Source organism: Bos taurus, chromosome 11 (assembly GCF_002263795.3).
Source record: "Bos taurus isolate L1 Dominette 01449 registration number 42190680 breed Hereford chromosome 11, ARS-UCD2.0, whole genome shotgun sequence".
NCBI classification, from domain to species: Eukaryota; Metazoa; Chordata; class Mammalia; order Artiodactyla; family Bovidae; genus Bos; species Bos taurus.
In genome coordinates, this window is record NC_037338.1 from 49,967,543 (window position 1) to 49,993,527 (window position 25,985).

The 25,985-nt window shown below is 39.9% G+C and overlaps 1 protein-coding gene across 1 annotated transcript in view; it reads right to left on the reverse strand.

The window, feature by feature from the left end:
- KCMF1 (potassium channel modulatory factor 1) overlaps positions 1-25,985 on the reverse strand; it is a 77,454-nt gene that overhangs the window by 26,265 nt on the left and 25,204 nt on the right. Inside the window, exon 2 of the mRNA NM_001076275.1 lies at positions 5,718-5,885. Within this exon, the coding sequence (NP_001069743.1) occupies positions 5,718-5,885 (168 nt within the window). The remainder of the gene's footprint in view (positions 1-5,717; positions 5,886-25,985) is intronic.

Below are 25,985 nucleotides of genomic sequence, written 5' to 3' on the forward strand. Positions count from 1 at the left end.
TAGGTGAAGATAAATGTACTTAAAAAAAAAAAAAAAGAACAGAACAGAACTTCCTTACCTGATAAGGGGCACCTACAAAATCCCCAAGCTGACATCATACTTACTGGTGAAAGGGTGGATGCTTTCCCCTAAGACCAGGAAGAAGACAAGAATTGCCACTCTGGCCATTTCTATTCAATATTTTAGTGGAGAACCTAATCACAGTAGGCAAGAAGATGAAATGAAAGGCATCCAGATGGAAAGAAAGCAGTAAAACTCTCTATTAGCAGATGACAGGATCCTGTATATAGAAAATCCTAATGAATCCACTAAAAAAACTAGCAGAACTCATAAACGACCTCAGTGACATTAAAAGATACAAGATCTGTACCTGGGGTGGTGGGACTGAAAGACTAGGATTAATATACACACTGCTATATATAAAATAGATAACCAATAAGGACCTACTGTATACAGCACAGGAAACTCTACTCAATACCCTGTAATGACCTATATAGGAAAAGGATCTCAAAGAGCAGACATATGTATATGCATAACTGATTCACATCGATGTACATCTGAAACGAACACAACACTGTAAATCAACGATACTTCAATCAAAATAAAAACAAAACAGATGAAACAGCAGACACAGAGGAAGCTCTAAAAACTGAGAAGTTACCTTTTGTAAGAGATATTTACATTATGAGATAAATCTCCATCTGTACCAGGAAGAGAAGAGGTTCAGCACTAAACCTCTAGAAACTTCTATCAAAGGAGAGACAAAGACCTGAATTTACATAACAACTTAACTCTACAAAACAAAGTTACCCTTGTTTACCTCCCATAACTGGCCTCCTCCCCACCCAGCTCCCCCAAATCTTCTTTTGTCTTTAGCTTTAGAAGGCAATGACACTCCACTCCAGTACTCTTGCCTGGAAAATCCCATGGACGGAGGAGCCTGGTAGGATGCAGTCCATGGGGTCGCTAGGAGTCGGACACCACTGAGCGACTTCACTTTCACTTTTCACTTTCATGCACTGGAGAAGGAAATGGCAACCCACTCCAGTGTTCTTGCCTGGAGAATCCCAGGGACGGGGGAGCCTGGTGGGCTGCCGTCTATGGGGTCACACAGAGTCGGACACGACTGAAGTGACTTAGCAGTAGCAGTAGAGATGGTATTTAAGATGAAGGCTTGGGCCATTTCAGGGAGTTACTGTTTTCCTGGGCATCACCCATGAATATAGAAGGTAGACATGTTACCAAACTTCTGTTAGTTTGTTTTTTTTTTTTAAATAAAAGATTTATGACAGAAACAAATTGTTTCTCCGTAACTTGGAGTGAGCAAACAAAAATTATTTAAAATTTCATTTACAATTGCAAAAAGAATAAAACATTTAGAAATACATTTAACAACAGAAGTGTAAAACTTATCCTTTGATAACTATAAACTTTTGTTGAAAGAAACGAAAGATGACCTAAATAAACAGAAAGACATCCTGCATTAACAGGGTAGCAGACTTAACTATCATCGCTTTCCAAACTGATCTACAGATACAAAACAATTCCCATCAAAATCCCAGTTTGTTTCTTTGCATAAATTTACAAGCCGATTCTAAAATTCACACAAAATTCAAGGGATTGACAATACCCACAGTAAGCTTGAAAATGAACAAAGTTGGAAGACTCATACTTTATGATTCCGATTCCAAAGCTTACTATGTACCTGAGACACTATAGTATTGGCATCCAGACATACAAATCAATGGAACAGATGAGAGTCCAGAAATTAAAAGTGACATTTATGGTCAATTGATTTTCTTTTCTAACAGCTTTACTGATATACTTTGACAAATAAAAATTGTATATATTTATGGTATATAACAATGTTTTGCCATATGTGTATACTGTGAAAACATCACCACAATCAAGCTAATTAATTAACATTTCCGTCACCTCTACACAGTTACCATTTTGTGTGTATGTATATGTGTTGAGAACATTTGAGATTTATCCTCTTCAAAAATTTCCAGTACACAATATTGTTACCTATGATCACCATACAACACCATACCCATATAACTATGATCCCTCTTCCAGCAACACAAGAGAAGACTCTACACATGGACATCACCAGATGGTCAATACTGAAATCAAACTGATTATATTCTTTGCAGCCAAAGATGGAGAAGCTCTATACAGTCAGCAAAAACAAGACCGGGAGCTGACTGTGGCTCAGATCCTGAACTCCTTATTGTCAAATTCAGACTTAAATTGAAGAAAGTAAAAAAAAAAAATAAATAAATAAATTGAAGAAAGTAGGGAAAACCACTAGATGATTCAGGTATGACCTAAATCAAATCCCTTAGGACTATACAGTGGAAGTGACAAATAGATTCAAGGGATTAGATCTGATAGACAAGAGTGCCTGAAGAATTACGGACGGAAGTTCATGACACTGTATAAGAGGCAGTAATCAAGACCATCCCCAAGAAAAAAAAATGCAAAAAGGCAAAATGGTTGTCTGAGGAGGCCTTACAAATAGCTGAGAAAAGAAGAGAAGCTAAAGGCAAAGGAGAAAAGGAAAGATATACCCCTTTGAATGCAGAGTTCCAAAGAATAGCAAGGAGAGAGAAGAAAGCCTTCCTCAGTGATCAATGCAAAGAAATAGAGGAAAATAATACAATGGGAAAGACTAGAGATCTCTTCAAGAAAATTAGAGATACCAAGGGAACATTTCATGCAAGTGAAAGTGAAGCTGATCAGTCATGTCCAACTCTCTGTGACCCCATGGACTGTAGCTCACCAGGCTCTTCTGTCCATTGGATTTTACAGGTAAGAATACTGGAGTGGGTTGCCATTTCCTTCTCCAGGAGATCTCCCTGACCCAGGGATTAAATCCGGGTCTCCTGCATTGTAGGCAGACGCTTTACCACCTGAGCCACCAGGCACAATTAAGGACAGAAATGGTATGGACCTAACAGAAGCAGAAGACATTAAGAAGAGAAGGTAAGAATACACAGAAGACCTATACAAAAAAGATCTTCATGATCCAGATAACCATGATGGTGTGACCTAGAACCAGATATCCTGGAATGCAAAGTCAAGTGAGCCTTAAGAAGCATCACTACAAACAAAGCTAGTGGATGTGACAGAATTGCAGTTGAGCCATTTTAAATCCTAAAAGATGATGCTGTGAAAGTGCTGCACTCAATATGCTAGCAAATTTGGAAAACTCAGCAGTAGCCACAGGACTGGAAAAGGTCAGTTGTCATTTCAATCCCAAAGAAAGGCAATGTGAAATAATGTTCAAACTACTGCACAACTGCACTCATCTCGCATGCTAGCAAAGTAATGCTCAAAATTCTCCAAGCCAGGGTTCAACAGTACGTGAACTGTGAACTTCCAGATGTTCAAGCTGGATTTACAAAAGGCAGAGGAACCAGAGATCAAATTGCCAACATCCACTGGATCATTGAAAAAGCAAGAGAGTTCCAGAAAAGCATCTACTTCTGCTTTATTGACTACACCAAAGCCTTTGACTGTGTGGATCAGAACAAACTGTGGAAAATTCTTCAAGAGGTGGGAATACCAGACCACCTGACCTGCCTCCTGAGAAATCTGTATGCAGGTCAAGAAGCAACAGTTAGAACTGTACATGGAACAACAGAACAGTTCCAAATTGGGAAAGGAGTACATCAAGGGTGTGTATTGTCACCCTGCTTATTTAACTTATATGCAGAGCACATCATGCAAAATGCCAGGCTGGATGAAGCACAAGCTGAAATCAAGATTGCCGGGAGAAATATCAATAACCTCAGATATGCAGATGACACCACCCTTATGGCAGAAAGTGAAGAAGAACTAAAGAGCCTCTTGATGAAAGTGAAAGAGGAGAGTGAAAAAGTTGGCGTAAAACTCAACATTCAGAAAACTAAGATCATGGCATCTGGTCCCATCATTTCATGGCAAATAGATGGGGAAACAGTGGAAACAGTGACAGACTTTATTTTCTTGGGCTCCAAAATCACTGCAGATAGTGACTGCAACCATGAAATTAAAAGACGCTTACTCCTTGGAAGAAAAGTTATGACCAACCTAGACAGCATATTAAAAACCAGAGACATTACTTTGCCAACAAAGGTCCATCTAGTCAAAGCTATGGTTTTTCCAGTAGTCATGTATGGATGTGAGATTTGGACTATAAAGAAAGCTGAGCACCGAAGAATTGATGCTTCTGAACTGTGGTATTGGAGAAAACTCTTGAGAGTCTCTTGGACTGAAAGGAAATCAAACCAGTCAATCCTAAAGAAAATGAGTCCTGAATATTCATTGCAAAGACTGATGCTGAAGCTGAAACTCCAACACTTTGGCCACCTGATGTGAAGAACTGACTCACTGGAAAAGACCCCGATGCTGGGAAAGATTAAAGGCGAGAGGAGAAGGTGATGACAGAGGATGAGATAGTTGGATGGCATCACTGACTCAATGGACTTGAGTTTGAGCAAACTCCAGGAGTTGGTGATGGACAGGGAAACCCGGCGTGCTGCAGTCCATGGGGTCACAAAGAGTTGGACATGACTGAGTGACTGAACTGAACTGAACTGATGATCATCATGCTATACATTAGATCTCTAGAACTCACTCATCTTGCATAACAAAACTTTGTACTCTTTGACTAACATCACCCCATTATCCCCTTCCCTCTAGTCAGCTGATCTGCAACAGGAATGCTAAGACAATTCACTGGGGAGAGGATCTTCTCAATAAATGACACTGGGACAATTGGATAGTCCTATGTGAGAAAATGAAGTTGGACTTCTACCTCAGTCCACGCACAAAAATTGAATCAAAATGGATCAAAGATCTAAACGGCAGTACTAAAATTATAAAATCTTAGAGGAAAACATTTTTATATCTTCATGATCTTGGATTAGGTGATGGTTTCCTATATATGACATTAGAAGCATAACAAAGGAAAAAAACAGATAAACTTGACATTATCAAAATCAAAACTCCTGTGCTTCAAAAAATCAGCAAGAAAGTGAAAAGACAACCCACAGAATGGGAGAAAATTTCTGCAAATCATTCACCTGTAAGGAACTCCTATACAGAATACACAAAGAAATATGAAAACTCAATAATAAAACATGTATTACCCAATTAAAAGATGGGCAAAGGATTTGAACAGACATTTCTCCAAAGCAGATATGTGGGTGGCTAATCACCACTAGAAAAGATGGTCAGCAGCATCACTGGCCATCATGAAAATGCAAATTAAAACCACGAGACACTACCACTTCACATACAGTAAGATGTCTATAGTCAGACAGATAATAACAAGTGTTGACTAGGTAAGAAATTATAGCATGAAACATTTAAAGGTTTTCTTATGCACTGACAGTGCCTTCTAATCAACTGTACAACTAATCTGCTTCCTGATAACTACAGCACGAAGATTTCTGTACTGTTAGCAAGAACAGTCAATTTAAACTTCACTCCTTCTTTACCGAGGCACTCTTTCACTTCACACTTTGCCAGCTGTATTTATTTCTGAATGGCTTTCATAAGCAAACTATAAGAGAAAAAATTACTTAGAATAAAAAGATTTGTGTTATTTTTAATGAATTTGGAGCCTCATTATGCAATGGGGATAGTTTTAGAACGTTTTGCCTTTACTTCTTCACACACGTACACAAAGTTCTAAATGATAACTCACTAAACTTTTAAATACGTACCAAAATCTACCCTTGTTAATATGCACTGCATTGGGTGGTCAGTTGTATGCCTTGTTGTTGTTGCACCACTCTCATAACAAGATGCACAAAGATCGTAATCGTAGCAAATTAAACACTTGTATCTGCGACCTCGAAAATTTCCTTTTAAACATGCATCACAGCTGACACCTATAAAAAAAGAAATATCATTAATTAGAAGCTGTAAAAGGCCACTCTTCATTTCATTTTTATAAATAAAAAGATGCACATACAACCCCAGATTTCTTTTCCAAAATGACTGAAAACAACAATGTAAAATCATATAGGTATTTCTGTTCCCTCGATTTACTATTCTCATGGAACTAACTTAAAATGTTTAACAAAATATAAGAAAACTTTGAAAATGTTTTGATGATCTTGCAAGAGGGCAACAGTCAAGTTAAAGAGGAGTGAGTACCTGGCCTCACTCAGGGAGGTGGGCAACTACTTGGCAAAGTCTGAGCTTACGTGTTCACAGCACTGCAGGATAAAGCACAGGTAGCACAGACCTGCCAGGTCTGCCATGGTGGGGTCTAAACAGGCAATTTCGCATAAAGGTGAGACCCTAATATACCCTCACTATACGTGTGAGCTAGCAATCCTTGCTGCTGCTGCTGCTAAGTCGCTTCAGTCGTGTCCGACTCTGTACAACCCCAGAGACGGCAGCCCATCAGGCTCCCCCGTCCCTGGGATTCTCCAGGCAAGAACACTGGAGTGGGTTGCCATTTCCTTCTCCAATGCATGAAAGTGAAAAGTGAAAGGGAAGTCGCTCAGTCGTGTCCGACCCTCAATGACCCCATGGACTCCAGCCTTCCCGGCTCCTCCATCCATGGGACTTTCTAGGCAAGAGTACTGGAGTGGGGTGCCATTGCCTTCTCCGTAGCAATCCTTAGGGGATTAAAAAATTTGCCCCCTGAAATCCCTTCTGCACAAAACACCATCACCACCACCCTAAAAAGTTATAACTATCAGTACAAAACCAGTCCAGATTTCACATAAGTGAAAAATCCAAATTCAGACTTCCAAATGGTTCTCAGGTCAAGAATTTAGAATAGTCCTAAATAAGTACCGGCACCAAGCATCGGACAGAAATAAAATTTCAAGGAATGACAGTTCATGTACAAAATACCAACAAAAGCTTAGATACCACCAGAAAGAAGTTTGTAAGAATAAGCAGAGAGTCAGAATGGCAAAGAGTTGATAGCAGAAGTGAATACCAAATACTAACAGTTTAAAATAAAAGAGGAGCTTAAAAAGAAGAGGCAACCAACATATTTGAAAATGAACCAAATATCTTGATATGCAAAATTTGAAATTTAATGGGCAGGTATAATGGCAAGAAAGCCTTTTATTTACATGTGATATGCCTGTTTATGTAGAAAACTCCTGCTAAATTATTAGAATTAAGTATTTTAAGCAAGGCAGCCAAATATAAACACCAATTTAATAAACTACTGATTGATTTTTCATTCCAAAAAAGACAAGTATATTTTTAAAATGCCATTTGAGTCTACTTATATGAGGTACTCATGGGTGTGTGCTACGTTGCTTCACTCGTGTCTGACTCTCCGCGACCCCGTGGACTGTAGCACGCCAGGCTTCTCTGTTCATGGATTTCTCCAGGCAAGAGTACTGGAGTGGGATGCCGTGTCCTCCTCCCACATGAGGTACCCAGATTAGTCAAATTCACAAAGAACGAAACAAGCCCCTCCCAAACCCAGAGCAGAACAGTGGTTAGCAGAGACTGGGGAGAGAGGGAGTACCGTTTAATGGGTTTCAGTTTGGGATAATGAAAAAACTCTGGAGATGGATAGTGATGATAGTTGCACAACAATGTGAATGTACTAATTCCACTCACTTAGCTGTATGCTAATAGGTTAAATGGGTTAAAACGACAGATTTCATGTTGTGCATATTTGACCACAATAAAAAAATTACATCATTTGTAGCAGTATTCCTGAAAAGTGCCTATGAATAAACCTAACCAAAGATATGCAGCCCTTTATGAAATAAATTAGTAAAAATGTGTTCAAAGACATTAAATAGCTTTTACAAAATAAAAACACCAGGTTTCACTGACTAGAAGGTTCAGCATAATAAAATACCAATTCTCCCCTAAACTGACTGGTGGATTTAATACAATTCTAATAAAAAAACAATCACAAAAGAATTTTTTGTGGAACATAATAAGCTGACTCAAATCTTTACACAATTTGCAAAGGGTCAAAAATAGCCAAGACAAAAAAAAAAAAAGCCAAGACATTCCTGAAGGGTAACAAGATGGAGGGATTTGCTTAACACAGCAAGAGCTATTATAAAGCTACAGTAATTTAGATAGTAGGATACTGGCTTATAGACAGACAAACTGACCAAAGCAACAGAACAGAAAGCTCCAACAGAACAGTGTGCTCAGATGGTAAAGAATCTGCCATTGCAGTGATTTTGGAGCCCCAGAAAATAAAGTCTGACACTGTTTGCACTGTTTTCCCATCTATTTCCCATGAACTGATGGGACCAGATGCCATGATCTTCATTTTCTGAATGTTGAGTTTTAAGCCAACTTTTTTCACTCTCCACTTTCACTTTCATCAAGAGGCTTTTTAGTTCCTCTTCACTTTCTGCCATTAGGGTGGTGTCATCTGCATATCTGAGGTTATTGATATTTCTCCCGGCAATCTTGATTCCAGCTTGTGTTTCTTCCAGTCCAGCATTTCTCATGATGTACTCTGCATGTCAGTTAAATAAACAGGGTGACAATATGCAGCCTTCACGTACTCCTTTTCTATTTGGAACCAGTCTGTTGTTCCATGTCCAGTTCTAACTGTTGCTTCCTGACCTGCATACAAATTTCTCAAGAGGCAGATTAGGTGGTCTGGTATTCCCACCTCTTGAAGAATTTTCCACAGTTTGTTCTGATCCACACAGTCAAAGGCTTTGGTGTAGTCAATAAAGCAGAAGTAGATGCTTTTCTGGAACTCTCGCTTTTTCAATGATCCAATTGATGTTGGCAATTTGATCTCTCTGGTTCCTCTGCCTTTTGTAAATCCAGCTTGAACATCTGGAAGTTCACAGTTCACGTACTGTTGAACCCTGGCTTGGAGAATTTTGAGCATTACTTTGCTAGCATGCGAGATGAGTGCAATTATGCAGTAGTTTGAACATTATTTCGTATTGCCTTTCTTTGGGATTGGAATGAATTCCACTGACCTTTTCCAGTCCTGTGGCTACTGCTGAGTTTTCCAAATTTGCTAGCATATTGAGTGCAGCACTTTCACAGCATCATCTTTTAGGATTTAAAATGGCTCAACTGGAATTCTATCACCTCCACTAGCTTTGTTTGTAGTGATGTTTCCTATGAACCAGTCAATCCTAAAGGTAATCAGTCCTGAATATTCAATGGAAGGACTGATGCTGAAGCTGAAACTCCAATACTTTGTCCACCCTGATGCGAAAGCTGACTGATTGGAAGAGATCATGATGCTGGGAAAGATTAAAGGCAGGAGGAGAAGGGGATGACAGAGGCCAAGATGGTTGGATGCCATCACCGACTCAATGGACCTGAGTTTGAGCAAGCTCCGGGAGTTGGTGATGCACAGGGAAGCATGATGTGCTGCAGTCCATGGGGTCGCAAAGAGCTGGACACGACTGAGTGACTGAACTGAACTGAATCAGTATTCTTGCCTGGAAAATCCCATGGACAGAGGAGCCTGACGGGCTCAAGGGGTCACAGAGCTGGATATGACTGAGTGACTAACACACGCACAAACAGATGCACACATGTTGAAATCTGTGTCATGACAGTAAGGTCACTAGAGATCAGTGCGGAAAAGAGGGAGTAGACAGTAAATGGTACTAAGACAGGTTATCTCCCTGGCATATACGGGGACAATAGAGTTGGATCTCACCCACCGATTCCACACACAGGAATCAATTCCAGATGGTTTAAAGACAAGTGTGAAAGGGAAGTGAGAAAAATCTCTGAAGACAATATAGGGGAATATTTTTATAAACCCAGAGTAGGAAACCATTTTCTTAATACACACACACAGGGCCCAATAAAGAGACACATTCAACCACATTAAAATTATGACTTTTCCTTCACTTTTAATATCCTGAAAGTAAAGTGAAAGTGAAGTCGCTCAGTTGTGTCCGACTCTTTGCAACCCCGTGGACTGTAGCCCACCAGGCTCCTCCGTCCATGGGATTCTCCAGGCAAGAGCACTGGAGTGGGTTGCCATTTAATATCCTAGAATGATGGAAAAGACAAGGCCCAGAATCTGGTGATAAAAACAACATACAAGACAGACAAGTGTTAGGTATATAGGATAATTAAGGAACTCAAACATATCAGGAAGAAAATGACCAACATCCAATAGGAAAACGGGCAAAGACTTCAATGGGCACTATAAAGAACAGCGAACAAAACTGACCAATAGATACACCGAAACGACGCTCAATCTCATTAGTCATCAAAGAAGTGTAAATAAAATCACCATGAGCCATTATTTTACATCAACTGACTGCAAAATCCTAGAAGCCTCTTGGTATCAAGTGCTAGTGAAGACAAGGAGCAACAGACACGCTTCTATGTCACTGGTGGGGACATGTATCAGAAAACTATTTTGCAAATTTTGTTCACTTTCTAGTCAAGTTAAACATGTACAATTACTGCTAAGTCGCTTCAGTTGTGTCTGACTCTGTGCGACCCCATAGACAGCAGCCTACCAGGCTCCTCTGTCCATGGGTTTCTCCAGGCAAGAACACTGGAGTGGGTTGCCATTTCCTACTCCAATGCATGAAAGTGAAAAGTCAAAGTGAAGTCGCTCCGTCGTGTCCGACTCCTAGTGAGCCCATGGACTGCAGCCCACCAGGCTCCTCTGTCCACGGGATGTTCCAGGCAAGAGTACTGGAGTACTGTGTCTCTGCAATTCAATTCAAATCAATTCCCTGGGGCATCTTTTGCCCAGGGGCATCAGAAGAATGTAAAAGAACTTTCACAGTGGTTTTCATAATTGAATAAAAAGGCTGTTAACAATCCAAAGGCCCATCAGACAGTCCATTATGGAATGAATTAAAAGATAATGGGGACTTCCCAGGTGGTCCAGTGGTAAGACTCCAACCTCCCAATGCAGGGGATCTGATTGATTCCTAGTCAGGAAACTAGATCTGGCATGTCCCAACTAAGATGCCTGCTTGCCACAAGGGAGATTCTGCAAGCTGTAAAGGAGACCCAGTGCAACTAAAATAATTAAATATTAAAAAAAAAAAAGAAAGAAATAATGAATGACAGCCTAAAACAGTGGGTGAAGACAGGCATAAAATCAAACTAAGTTATAAAACAAGTTAGAAGATACATGCCATGGAGAAAAAGAAAAGGATAAATAGTGTGGACAAAGAAAGCTCACTAAAAGGATGATGAACAAAAAGATGGACTACTTCAAAATTTGCCTATTCAAAGCAGCCTCCAAGCATGACAATGCACAACAGTGAAGATACTGAAAAGGGCTAAGTACCTATTTAGATTCACAAATGAAAGCTTAATTTAACAGGATATAGTAACTTTGCCAAATAAAATGTAGTGTAAACTAAGCTACACCTCTTTAGGGTGCCAGAAAGGTAAGCTCAGGTTTGAACACTAACTTTTTGGAGTGTCCCATCTGACACAAGGGCTTGCCAGGTGGCGCTAACCCTTCTGTCTGTGCAGGAGACATAAGAGATATGACTTTGATTCCTGGGGTGGGAAGATCCCCTGGAGGAGGGCATGGCAACCCACTCTAGTATTCTTGCCTGGGAATCCCATGGACAGAGGACCTTGGCAGGCTATGGTCCATGGGGTCCCAAAGAGTTGAACATGACCAAAGGGAGTTAGTATGCATGCATATTGCGTACAGCAAATGAAACCTAACATTTTTTAAATCCAGGAGACCTCAGTGCTATCATCTAGTGGTCCTACAGCCTTGGCTCTTAAGGTGATATTTTATTTGACAACATTTGAACTCTTGTTTCTATTATAACATGATACTTTTTCTATAGGAATTTTGGTTTTCAGCGTTGTAAATATTTCTTATCAATATCACCAGAAGCAATTTCATTCTTCCTTTCAAGGAAATGATCATAATACATATGCCACGTGTATGTTCTGTTTCAGATTTCCTGAGCCTCTTGGTACCAGGTAGAATATTGTTATTAACCAAGGAACTGTGCAGTGAAGAGCTGGCTTATTTTCCCTGTTAGGAAACCACCTGGGGTAGACAGGAAGGGAGCACATTTTGTTAGTCTGTGTTATAAAGTGAATTCTGACAGATATACTTAAAAGAGATTCTGTTTGAGTAAGAATCTGGGGTCCTTTTCTAAGCTAAATGAGATTTAGTCATTTCAGGTGGGGGCAGAGAGAGAGAGGATTGCTACTGAGAAACTGTAGCAAGCCTATGCATGCTTCTTCCACGCATTTTAGAGACTCGGAGCTACTATCAGCCTGGCGTGCTACAGTCCAAGGGGTTGCAAAGAGTCAGACGCGACTGAGCAACTGAACTGAACTGAACTGAGCTACCATAGAGAGAGTTGGTATGGAATATTCTCTCAAATCAGATACTGTCTAAAGCTTATGATGACAAATTAGAAGTGTTAAACTGGAGGAACTATTACAATGAGAAGGAGTAGCAGGATATATGGAAAACTATATGTAAGAAAATATTTTTACTTCCCTGACTTCTTATTCATAGTACACTCATCACCAAAACACATCCCATATAGTATACTTGCCACCATGGATAATTATACTTTTACTTGTATTTTGAGAAACTTTGCTGAGAATTTACCTAACATAACATTTAATGGTCTGACTGAAATATATATTTTTGTTTAAAATAGTGATCTTGAATCACAAAAGTTGTTAAATGTCTTTCAGAGTTTAAGAAGTTAAAAAAATATACTTTGCGGGTGGGGGTGGGATGAGGTGGGAGGCTTGGAGGATCTTAGTTTCCCAACCAGTGATAGAACTCAGGCCCATGGCAATGAAACCACCAGGTTCTAACCCTGGACTGCCAGGGAATTCCCAGAAAACATACATTTTCAAAATGACTCAAAAATAGTAATTAAAAAAAAAAGAATTCCATTTCTTTAATGGTGGTTTTGTTTGTTTGTGTTCTGGAGGGCTGCACTGAGTCTTCATTGCTGAGCAGGCTTTTTCTCCAGTTGCAGTGCACGGGGTTCTCACTGCAGTGGCTTCTCTCACTGCTGAGTACAGGTTCTAGGTGCACAGGCTTCGTAGTCGCAGCACAAGGGCTCAGTAGTTGTGGCTCCGAGGCTCTAGAGCGCAAGCGCAATCGTTGTGGCACACGGGCTCAGCTGGTCCACAGTATGTGGGATCCTCCTGGATCAAGGACTGAACCCGTGTCTCCTTCGTTCGCAGGTGGATTCTTTATCACTGAGCCACCAGGGAAGCCTGAACCCAAGTTCCTTGAAGGGCTAACAGTTATTTAATGTTAAAAAGCTTAAGGCAACTGTGGACGGTGGTACTGCCATTCTCCAGGCAAGAATACTGCAGTGGGTTGCCATTTCCTTCTCCAGGGACTCTATACAATATACACCCTGCAAAAACTGAGTTAACCAAATAATAAAACATGTAAGTCATCCTTGAATAATCTGGCTTTAGCCATACTGTCATAAACAAATTCAGAGAATTATTACTTCATAAAATGGAAACAAGCACAAGCTACATCTTTTTAAAAAACATTTTACTTTAAGTACAGTTGATTTACACTGTTGTGTTAATTTCTGCTATACAGAGAAGTGATTCAGTTATACACGTGCATAGTCTTTCCTATTCTTTTCCATTATGGTTTATCACAGGACATTGAATAGAGTTCTCTGTGACGTACAGGAGGACCCTGCTGTTTATTCATCCTATATATAATGCTTTACATCTCCTAATCCCAAACTCCAATCCTTCCTTTCCCCAACCCCGTCCTCTCCAATGGCAACTACAAATCTGTTCTGTCTCTGTGAGTCTGTTTCTGTTTCATAGGTAAGTTCATCTGTGTCATATTTAGATTCCACATATAAACGACATCATATGGTCCTTCTCTGAGGTCCTCCACTTAGTATGATAATCTCTAGGTCTATCCATGCTGCTGCAAATGACACGACTTCATTCTTTTCATGGCTGAATAATATTCCATTATGTACAAACACGCGCACACACACACCGTGTCTACACCTGCACAAGCCACATCGTAAAGTTATGGTAGGATATTTGGGATTCCCCATCTGATCAAGTTCACCTAACAGGACAAACAAAAATGCTGGGAAATACAGGGGACTTCCCTACTGGTCCAGTGGGTAAGACTCCATGCTCCCAACGCAGAGTACACAAGTTCAATCACTGGTTGGGGAACTAAGATCCCACCAAGCTGCACTGCACAGCCAAAAACAAATGCTGGGAAATATAGCTTAACCTCAATTTCAACCCTTGCATATGTGAAACTTAAATAAAAAGAATGGTGTATATTTGATAACCCCTATCTATAAAAGGTGTATCTAAACACATTCATATCCTCAACACTTTTATATTTAGCAGTTCTGTAAAATAAATACATAAAACCTATGAACTAAAATTAAAGGAAAGAATGCCCTCTAGTGGGAACAGATGTTTAAAAAGCCACTGAAATAATACATAAAGTCTTCTTTTTTTTAATGTTCTAAAATAAAGGCTTATTTACTTATATATATATAGTACATATACATTACACATACATTTATTTATCTTTTAAAAGAAAAACCCAGAGGTTGATATAGCTTTTCCTTAATAGAGAGGCAGTGTGAAGAGAAGGTGGATAAAGGGAAAGCTACCTGTCAAGGTAAACAGTGAAAGAACACAACAGGAAGAGACTCTACCCCTAATCTGAAGCCCTGGGATTATTCAGCATTCACCACTGACAAGCTATCCTGACTGCCAGATGCCATGCAATCTGGAGTGAAGGTCCTCCTTTTACTCCAGTCAATTATCTATCTCTTCAGGGCCTATGGATGTTTAAATAAGTGTGACTTTTAAAAAACGAATGTGTGCATGTGCGTGTGTGAGATATGTTATATTCCCAAAGAAGTTCTTTGCATTTAGATGGTTGAAAAATCATGCAATCTTTTGAAGAGGTTCTCAAGTGAACACAGAAGCAAATAAAGAAATGAACTATGGTAACTCAGTGAAAGGCAGTAGCAGCCAGAATTAAAGACAATGATCAAGGGATATTACTAGAAATAAAACCACTGGAACCCAAGACAAATTTTATAATGCTTCCCAAGCTGGGAGCCTAGTTCAGGAGTAGAAAGCTTTTCCCCTTCTATTAAAAGAAGTACAGGGGGACATACACTCAATCATGCATTGCAAAGGTAAAGTAACTCTAGGAGTTCTTTTTGAAGAAAAAAACACACAAAAAAACCCTACTTATTTTTAGACTTAGGAACAGAATCTTCCCCTGCCAATTAAATATACACATAACTCTATACATATTAAACAAAAAAACAAAAACTATGCCTTATGACAAAGGGAAACTCAAAAGGAGAGAAAATTGGGTAGAGAGACCCATACAAATATACCATTCAAGAAAAGACCTACAGTTAAAGGGATTCCAGGGGCAGAGAAAGAGAAGTGAGAAAAACAGTACACAGCTGGGGAGGGTACGATTCAAAAGAAAGCGGCCTGGGAGCTGGAGGGGAACTTTAGAAAAGGGCAAAACATGGAACAGTTTGGAAAACAGACTGTGCAGTGTGCTCTTCACACTTAGCAGACTGGCGTGAACCTGTGATACATTTACCTGGCTGGGCATTTAAAACAACCTTTTCTGTACTGGGATTTAGCTTTCTTTTACTTTATTGTTTTCAAGTGGAATTCCATGAGTGTGGTGACACGTCACAACAAGGAGCATCCATCTATCCTTCCATTATGTACAAGATACAGCAGTGAGTAAAGGCCTGTGCCACACAGAGCTAATACCCCAGTGGTAGCCCAGAGAATTTTCTTCATTACTGCATTAATTTTCACATCAAAGTCATGAGGTAGCTGGAAATTATGATAAAACTTCTTTCATGGTTATGGATGATTCAAAGCTAGTTCATATCTGCCCAACAAACTGGACAGAAAGGCAGGGACTGGACACTGTATTTAAGGCATTCCTTCCTTATGCATTCTATTAAAGAGGGAAGTTTAATTCATTTCTAAAAGTTTTTAGTGCAGCAGAATTTGCTCCATTTTAGAACAACTGGATGTTTTGCTTAAAGACCTGTTCCATGCTCTTATTTCATAGAAATGCAATTCTGGCCTGGGAACAGAAACCCATCTTAGTAACAATGAACTTGCTCATGAGCAAGCTTAGTAAGGAATAGTCTTTCAGAACCCCTTATCTGGAAATGGAGAAGCTTCAATCTACTATTATACTCAGCCATGATTAGAGCTATTTTCTGACTTTACACATAAAATGAAGGAAGAAGAGGTGTGTAAGGAATGCCTGGGGCAACGTAGGAATTCAGTGGGTATCTGCTGAATGAATGAAGTGGATGAAAAGAAAAAGGGACTTAGATAAAAAAAAAAAAGAAAAAGGGACATTCTCCCAGAGTAATTAGATAAGAGCTCAAAAGAGAGAAGGGAAACAGGGATTAATGTGTGTCCATAATAGACTTCTTGATATAAGAATGACTCAATGATGAAAGTAGGGGGGGAAAAGAAGGGACTGAACAACAGGTACTTGTTTCCCATAGGAGAAAAGAATATTAAGTCAGTAAAAATGCTGTGCCAAATACTTCTAGGCATGAGCCCCCATTCAGCAGCATCAGCCCAGAAGATTTGGCTGCCAGCCATATAAACGATGCGGTTGTTCTTGAGAAACACATTTTTTGTCAGCCACAATTTTGTGTTGATAATTTCACATGTAAAGCTGAAAATAAAACATCCAGTAGTTTGAAATATGTGTGCATCTTTATTTAAGTTGCTTGAAACAATGCACACTAATCAGAATCACTGCCCTGTTTTTTTAAAATTTAATTGGAGGCTAATTACTTTACAATATTGTAGTGGTTTTTGCCATACACTGACATGAATCAGCCATGGGTTTACATGTGCTCCCCATCCTGAACACCCCTCCCACTTCCCTCCCCATCAAAGACCCTCCGGCAAGGCCTATGTGGCAAGGCAGAGAGCTCCAGCCGTCCCAAAAGACAAGTGCTCTTGGAGAGGGTGGTGATTTTTATGAAAACATCTAGTGATCACACAAGCATTTTGTACATCGCTTCAGTCGTATCCAAGTCTTTTCGACCCTATGGACTGTAGCCCACCAAGCTCCTCTGTTCATGGGATTCCCCAGACAAGAATACGGAGTGGGTTGCCATGCCCTCCTTCAGGGGATCTTTCCGACCTAGAGATCAAACCTGAGTCTCTTATGTCTTCTTTATTAGCAGGTGGGTTCTTTACCACTAGCACCACCTGTAAAAAATATATTACATTTCAAACTGATTGGGGCCGGTCTGAAAAATTAAACCCTTAAAATGGGTATAAAATACCATTGGAGATTCTCCTTCAGATCATCTCCACACAGCTTTGATCTTTCACTAACCAATTAGTGTTTAACTGAACTTGATGCCCCAGGCACCTGCGAAGGGCTTGTCACTGAACTGTTGTTCCTTTACATGTGAATAAACTGATGTCCACAAGAACTACGTGACCTGCTCCAAAGGCAAACAGTCATGAACTGACAAACAGCCTCTGATAACAGTAAATCTGTTATTTGTGTGTCTGTTTCAGAAGTAGATGTCTTCAGAACTTTTTTATTTACTATGGCACAGAGATACATATTTAATACCATGTTTATTGTTCTTAATTCTTTATTTTCTAAGAGAGCTTAATTCTACCAATCATATAACTTCTCTAAAATGAAACTCTGAGCTTGAGGAATTACTTTCAAGGCAGGTGTTAATAGATATTTGCTTATTTATTTCCAGAGGTTGATAATCAATCAAACACAGCTCTACCTGAAGTCACTAATCTATAAGTTCTTATTCTAGAGTACTATTCTCTTAACTTTTTGAAAATCCATGTCATATACTGGTAAATACTTGAAAACATTACTATCTCCTTTGTTTAAAATTTCAGTAAGCAAGAAACATGTCAGGCCTCACTCTTTCAAACCACAGCATAATATCAATATGATTCTCAAATATATAATTTATTTTAAATTTTGTTTCTGTCAAATGTATAAGGAAATACACATACATACATCTTCAGACAAGGGAATCAACAGCCTATCACACATGACATAATTGCATAACAAAATTCTAGAACATTGTGCTCCAACAAATTGCTATTATCACATGTAAGTCCCTACAAAAACAGGTCCTAAAAGGATACATACCACAGGGAAGCACTTATGTAAGTTTTAAACTACACAATACAATGCTCTATAGTTACAGTGTATGGACACATACTTATGTAGAAAGCACGCTGAAATGTGGATGGAAAGGATACACACCAACTCCCAAGAAACAATGACATCTGGGAGGTAGGGAGAAAAAGGAAAGAAACAGAATGGAATCAAGAAAGGGTACAAAGTGGAAGCTGTCCACATCAGCACTTTCTCTATGTTTTCAATGTTTCATTAAGAAAAAAACCACCAAACCTAATACAGACAAAACTCCACCATCCCAGCTCAACTTGTACAGGAGCATGGAAGGTGTCAGGATGGCTGGTTTTACACTGAGGTATAAATGGGTAAAAGAGTTGACCCAGTGCAATTGCAGAATACAACTAGTGTCTTTTTGGCTCTAGAGATGGATTCTGTATCCCATCCATGTTAATTTTTGCTGAAGTATAAACTCATCACTGAGTTTCAAGCTAAGCGTTCACAGAATGACTTCTCCCAAGCATAGTGCATCATCTGGGCGTGCTGGACCCCACACAGACAACACGGAAAGCCTACTAGAGGGCAGTGACGAGGCCAAGCTGCCGTTCATAAAGCCTTCCTGTCACACACAGGGCCAACACAGTACAAGGAGCAGTAGGGGACTTTCTGCCTTCCTGGAAAGATAAACTACACATATTTGTTAGAGAGAAGAATGTCACAACTAAAGGCTGAAACATGCTTAATGGGATTTGTGCCCCTGCCTTGGGTAAAACAGTTTAAACCCTTTAAATCTGATTTTCTGCAACTGTTTTAGGGTAAGCAGAAGAAAACCACTAGATGAATAGGGACAGAGCAGGAAACATACAACTTAATGGTTATTTGAGCTAGAAATGTCTGCACACTTATTTGTGATAAATTCCCAGTCTGTATGTGTCAGCTCTACTAGAGTGTAAAGGATTTGTCCTGCATGGATATTAGGAGATAATTTCACATTAAATTACGATAACAACATTATCTCAATGAACACAAGTTTCTGAGCACCTACAGTACTCATTTAGTGCCTGAGGTTTAAAAGGGAAGACAAGTAAACAGGCAATTAAAATACAGCATGAAGAGTGAGTGGCAGAGAACTATGGGAACACATCAACAGATAAGAGCAACACAAGATGACCTGTTCTGGTGAGAGGGTACAACAGAGCCCCCCAGTTAGCACCACCCTGACACAATGCTCATACCAAGCAGGCCCTGAGCACCTTTTCCTCAAAACACTGAAGAACAACTTCAGGTCCCTTTGTTCCACGTTTCTTCCACACAGAGCAGTTACTCTAAATCCACTCTTAGAAACCCATGCGTAGCTTAAGACAAGAATCAAGTCACTGCCTCTTCTTTTCTTGGTGGACCAATTTCAAACCTAATAGGTCTTCAAAAATCCTGCCTTCAACTGTTAGGTTATGTTTATGTCTGCTCTAGTTCCTTCACTGATTTTGAACCCAAGGGACCTATAACAGATATGAAACTCTGGAGAGGACTAGGAATAATGCAAAGTACAGAGACTGCTTCGGCAATGGAAGAGAAGCAGTTTATGCCTGGCTTAGAACACACACTAGCCTAACTTTGGATCTGAGGCGATGATGAGACAGGAGAGATACTATAAACTGTTAGGCTGATCTCTGGGAGATTTCCTTTGAGAGAGGATATGTCTTTCTGTTATCGAGAGTGATACACAACTGTATGGAACAGAAGACAGTAAAGGACTAAGCATAAAAGCAAATGAGAAAAATAAGCAGTGCATGTACAGTTTGAAGCAAATCTTTAGGAAACCAAGTTAAATAGTACTCAAAGTATCCAAAACTAAAAAACCAAACACTGGCTTTAACACAAATTTTTTTTGGCCGCGCTGTGCTGCTCATGGCATTTTAGTTCCCTGACCAGGGATACAACCCAGGCCCTCGGCAGTGAGAGGGCATTATCACTGGACTGCTAGAAAATTCCCTCACAAATATTCATGTTTCTTCTTCCCTCCACTTGTGAACATTTTTAGCCATGGTTCTGAGCATGACTCTGGTAGGGCAACATTCAGATGTACCCAGGCTGACAATATACCCATAATGACTTGAAAATACAACACTCAAAAGAACTGTTCCTCCACTTAAAAAGGATGGCAATAAGGCATAGCCTTACAAGCTAAAAACTCAAGTGCAAACTTCAAGAGGATGTAAATAAGTAACTTTATCAGCAAGGATGTGAATCTTGCCTGAAACTGCTTAACTGGTCTTTGCTTTCCTCATTAACCAGAGGGAAAAAAGCACATACCAATCTCTGTATTGCAGGATTGTAACAAGCACCTGAGTGTTAACTTCTCTTCCCCTCCTTCACATTCCAGAGTTGAGCGAAGTAAAATAGGCTGCTGGTCAGCACTACTGTTTCTCAGCTCCAAGCCTCCCCTTCTATATTGTTTCCTACAATGCTGGCCCAGGAGGTTGTCCTCCTTGGGGTCATTTTGCTCCCCCAGGGGATATCTGGCCACGTATGGAAACATTTGGGTGTGGGGTGGGTACTGGAATCAAGTGGGTAAAGGCCAGGGATGTTACTAAACTTCCTATGAAGCACGAGACAGCCACCTGGCCCAAGATGTAATGGTGATGAGGCTGAGGAACAATGGTCTAGGGTCTGCAATGTCAATTATTTATATCCCCTTGGCAGCTGGCTCCTGGTTTACATCTGCCAATAGGAGGTTAGAAAGAGAGACAGAGTATTCCTCCACCAGCAGAAGGGTTCTAGCATCAATCGCTCTGGCATTCTCATCACCAACCAGCTATATCCCCAGATGCCAAGTACCAACTGTGCTGAGGTAGGCCCAGGGAAGTAGGAGTCTCTGAACTCCTAAAATCCTAGTACCCCCATCTTTTTCTTTTTTGCAATGACTGAAATATCTGTTTATCTGTACTGTCCAATGTAACAGCCACCAGGCTCTGTAAAATCTGTAAAAATCCCTTGTCAGCTTACAGAGCATAGACGCAGTGCTGGTCCAGCAGCTACAAGCCTACCAGGCAACCAGATCTGGTTTCCAAACAGCATTCTCCACTGGATGGATGGTGGAACTAGAGCTCCTTGGAGAAATGGATGACTCCAGAGGAATTGGGGCAAGCTCATAAGGAGGCTATAATGTCTAGTTCTAGAATGAATGATCCAGAAAGAACGATGGAGACATGCCAAAGGACACAGAAGAAACCTGAATGAGGTTTCCATGGTTCAAATCTGGGACAATTTGAGCATCAAAATCAATAAAGTACAGAAATCAATGTGTCCATACTGATATAAATCAATAAGTAAATAAGTCAAGGAGAAGGAAAAAAATTTCCATGTAGTAGATACACCGACTAGAACTTACATTCCAATTCCAGGTCATCAGCTCTGGACCTGAACTGTCCAGTATATGCTAGCCACTAGCCGCATGTGCGGAGACGGCAATGACACCCCACTCCAGTACTCTTGCCTGGAAGATCCCATGGATGGAGGAGCCTGGTAGGCTGCAGTTCATGGGGTCGCTAGAGTCGGACACGACTGAGCAACTTCACTTTCACTTTTCACTTTCATGCATTGGAGAAGGAAATGGCAACCCACTCCAGTGTTCTTGCCTGGAGAATCCCAGGGAGGGGAAGCCTGGTGGGCTGCCGTCTATGGGGTCGCATAGAGTCGGACATGACTGAATCGACGCAGCAGCAGCAGCAGCAGCCGCATGTGATCATTTAAATGTGATTTGTTAAAATCAAATAAAGACAATTCCCTGGTGGTCCAGTGCTTAGGGATCCACACTTCCACTGCAGGGGGTGCAGGCTTGATCCCTTGTTGGGGAACAAAGATCTTGCAAGCTGCGCAGCATGGCCAAAACAAATAATAATAAAAAAAATTCAGTTCCACACTGAATTCCACAGCCTTATTTCAAAGTATCACACAGTGCACTGGACAATGTATTTGAGACTGAGCCGTAATTTTGTGACAATAAGGTCTAGAACAGATAAGGTAAGACCTAATTCTGTTCATTTCTGAAAATCAAATTTAGTATTGGAATTTTTTAATTAATTTAATTGGAGACTAATTACAATATTATAGTGGTTTTTGCCATACATTGAATCAGCCACAGGTGTATATGTGTCCCCCTCCCACTCTGTCCCAAACCTCCCCCCACCGCACCTCCCTCCCCATCCCATCCCTCTGGGTCATCCCAGTGCACTGGCCCTGAGTGCCCTGTCTCATGCACTGAACTATTTCACATATGGTAATATACGTGTTTCAATGCTATTCTCTCAAATCATCCCACCCTTGCCTTCTCCCACAGAGTCCTAAAGTCTGTTCTTTATATCTATGTCTCATTTGCTATCCTGCACATGGTGTCATCGTTACAATCTTTCTAAATTCCATATATATGTGTTAATACACCGTATTGGTGTTTTACTTTCTGACTTACTTTGCTCTGTATAACAGGCTCCAGTTTCATCCACCTTATTAGAACTGACTCAAATGTGTTCTTTTTCAATAGCTGAGTAATACTCCATTGTCTATATGTACCACAGCTTTCTTATCCATTCGTCTGCTGATGGACATCTAGGTTGCTTCCATGTCCTAGCTATTGTAAACAGTGCTGCGATTAACACTGCGTCTCTTTCAATTCTGGTTTCCTCGGTGTGTATGCCCAGCAGTGGGATTGGTGGGTTGTATGGCAGTTCTATTTCCAGTTTTTTAAGGAATCTCCACGCTGTTCTTCATAGTGGCTGTACTAGTTTGCATTCCCACCAACAGTGTAAGAGGGTTCCCTTTTCTCCACACCCTCTCCAGCATTCATTGTAGACTTTTTGATGGCAGCCATTCTGACCGGTGTGAGACGGTACCTCATTGTGGTTTTGATTTGCATTTCTCTGATATTGAGTGATGTTGAGCATCTTTTCATCTGTTTGTTAGCCATCTGTTATGTCTTCTTTGGAGAAATGTCTGTTTAATTCTTTGGCACATTTTTTGATTGGGTTGTTGATTTTTCTGGTACTGAGCTGCATGAGCTGCTTGTATATTTTGGAGATTAATTCTTTGTCGGTTGTTTCATTTGTTGTTATTTTCTCCAATTCTGAAGGCTGTCTTTTCACCTTACTTATAAAGACAATTTCATAAGGATAAAGAGAGTAAAAGTAAACAACAGCAACAAAAATTTGGAAGCTGGAAAGCAGATGGATGAGTGGGAACTGAGTTAGGAGGCTGGAAAAAGATGAATCCTCATAAAAAGGTAAAAGCAAAGGGTAAAAAGGAGAAAGCAAAGAAACCACCCAATATTCAATACAAATTCAACAAAGTGTCCAGGACTGGCAGTATCAGGTATTGCTGGAACTTGGGTTAGAGAAGAGAATTATCTAAAGATGAAAGATGTAAAAAGCTCTTCCAGAAGCAGTTAAATTTGTACGTTGACTTTCAGACATCCTCTACTTCAAGTGGAAACAAGAAGTTTACCCATTAAAGGGTAAACAGAGGGCGCTGACCTAGGGAACTCAAGGCACTGTTGACAAGATAGTAATATGCACAGTTTACTGAAAAGAGAAGAGTTTGTGTTAAATCATAACTAAATTATTCTCAGAAGGAGAAGGTGAAGAGAAAAGAGAATAGAACATTAAAGAGAAGAAAACTGGAGCTCAAGTGTCAATAGCCTGAAAGCAACCTTACACTTAAAGGAAGCAGAAAAAGAACGAACAAAAGACAAGTTAGTAGAAGAAACGGTATCATAAAGATGGAAGCAGAAATAAATGAAAGAGACTGGAAAAAAAAAAAAAAAAAACCAGAAAAAAGATCAATGAAACTAAGAGCTACTTTTTTTGAAAAGATAAACAAAATTGTTAAACTTTTAGCCAGACTCATCAAGGGAAAAAAAAGCCTAAATCAGTAAAATCACAAATGAAAAAGAAGTTACAACTAACACCACAGAAATACAAAGGATCATAAAGAGATTATTACAATTATACACCAATAAAATAGACAACTTAGAATAAATGGACCAATTCCTAGAAATATACAGTCTGCAAAGACTGAATCAGGAAGAAGTAGAAAATATGAATAGACAAGTCATCAGTAAAGAAATTGATTCAGTAATCAAAAAATTCTCAACAAACAAAAGTCCAGGACCAGAGAGCTACATAGGTGATTTCTACCAAACATTAACAACTATCTTTCTCAACCTACTCAAAAAAAAAAAAAAAAAATCATTGGAAGAAACACTTTTGAATTCATTCTACAAGCTTAGTATCACCCTGACACCAAAACCCTACAAAGATATCACGCCAAAAAAGAAAATTACAGACCAATATTATTAATGAACAAAAATCCTCAACAAAACATTAGCAATCTAATCCAAAAATACATTAAAAAAGCAGTCTACAATCTTTTTTGGCACCAGGGACTGGTTCCATGTAATACAATTTTTCCATGGATTGGGGGAAGGGAAAGTGGGATGGTGCAGGTGGTAATGCGAGTGAAGGGGAGTGGCAGATGAAGCTGTGCTTGGCTCACCTGCCATTCACCTCCTGCTCTGTGGCCCAGTTCCTATTAGGCTGTGGGCCACTGGTCTGCAGCCCAGGGTCTGGGGACTCCTGCATTAAAAGGATCATACACCATGATCAAACAGGATTTATCCCTGTGGTGCAAGGATGGTTCAATATCCACAAATTAATCAATGTGGAAAAAATCAATTAATCAATTGGAAAAAAAAAATGGCATGACCATCTCAATAGATACTGAAAAAGCTTTTGACAAAACTCAACATCCATTTATAATTAAAAAAAAAAACATCAACAAAGTGGGTATATAGAGAACAAACATCAATATAATAAAGGCCACATAAGCATCATACTCAATGGTGAAAAGCGGAAAGCATTTCCTCTAAAATTAGGAACAAGACAAGGATGCCCACTCTCACCTACTCTCATCACTTTTATTCAGTATAGCATTGGAAGTCTAAGGATTTCAGGACTTCTCTGGTGGTACAGTGAATAAGAATCCACCTCCAATTCAGTTAGAACTGGACATGGAACAACAGACTGATTTCAAATCGGAAAAGGAGTACATCAAGGCTGTATACTGTCACCCTGGTTATTTAACTTATATGCAGAGTACATCATGAGAAATGCTGGGCTGGATGAAGCACAAGCTGGAATCAAGATTGCTGGGAGAAATATTAATAACCTTAGATATGCAGATGACACCACCCTTATGGGAGAAAGTGAAGAAGAACTAAAGAGCTTCTTGATGAAAGGGACAAGACGAGAGTGAAAAAGTTGGCTTAAAACTCAACGTTCAGAAAACTAAGATCATGGCATCTGGTCCCATCACTTCATGGGAAATAGATGGGGAAACAATGAGAGACTTTACTTTGGGGTGCTCCCAAATCACTGCAGATGTTTACTGTGGCCCTGAAATTAAAAGACACTTCTCCTTGGAAGAAAAGCTATGACCAACGTAGAGAGCATATTAAAAAGCAGAGACATTACTTTGCTGACAAAGGTCAGTCTAGTCAAAGCTATGGTTTTTCCAGTAATCATGTATGGATGTGAGAGCTGGACTACAAAGAAAGCTGAGCACAGAAGAATTGATGCTTTTGAATTGTGGTGTTGGAGAAGACTCTTGAGAGTCTCTTGGACTGCAAGGAGATCCAACCAGTCAATCCTAAAGGAAATCAATCCTGAATATTCATTGGAAGGACTGATGATGAAGCTGAAACTCCAAAACTTTGGCCACCTGATGTGAAGAACTGACTCATTGGAAAAGACCCTGATGCTGGGAAAGATTGCAGGCAGGAGGAGAAGGGGACGACAGAGGATGAGATGGTTAG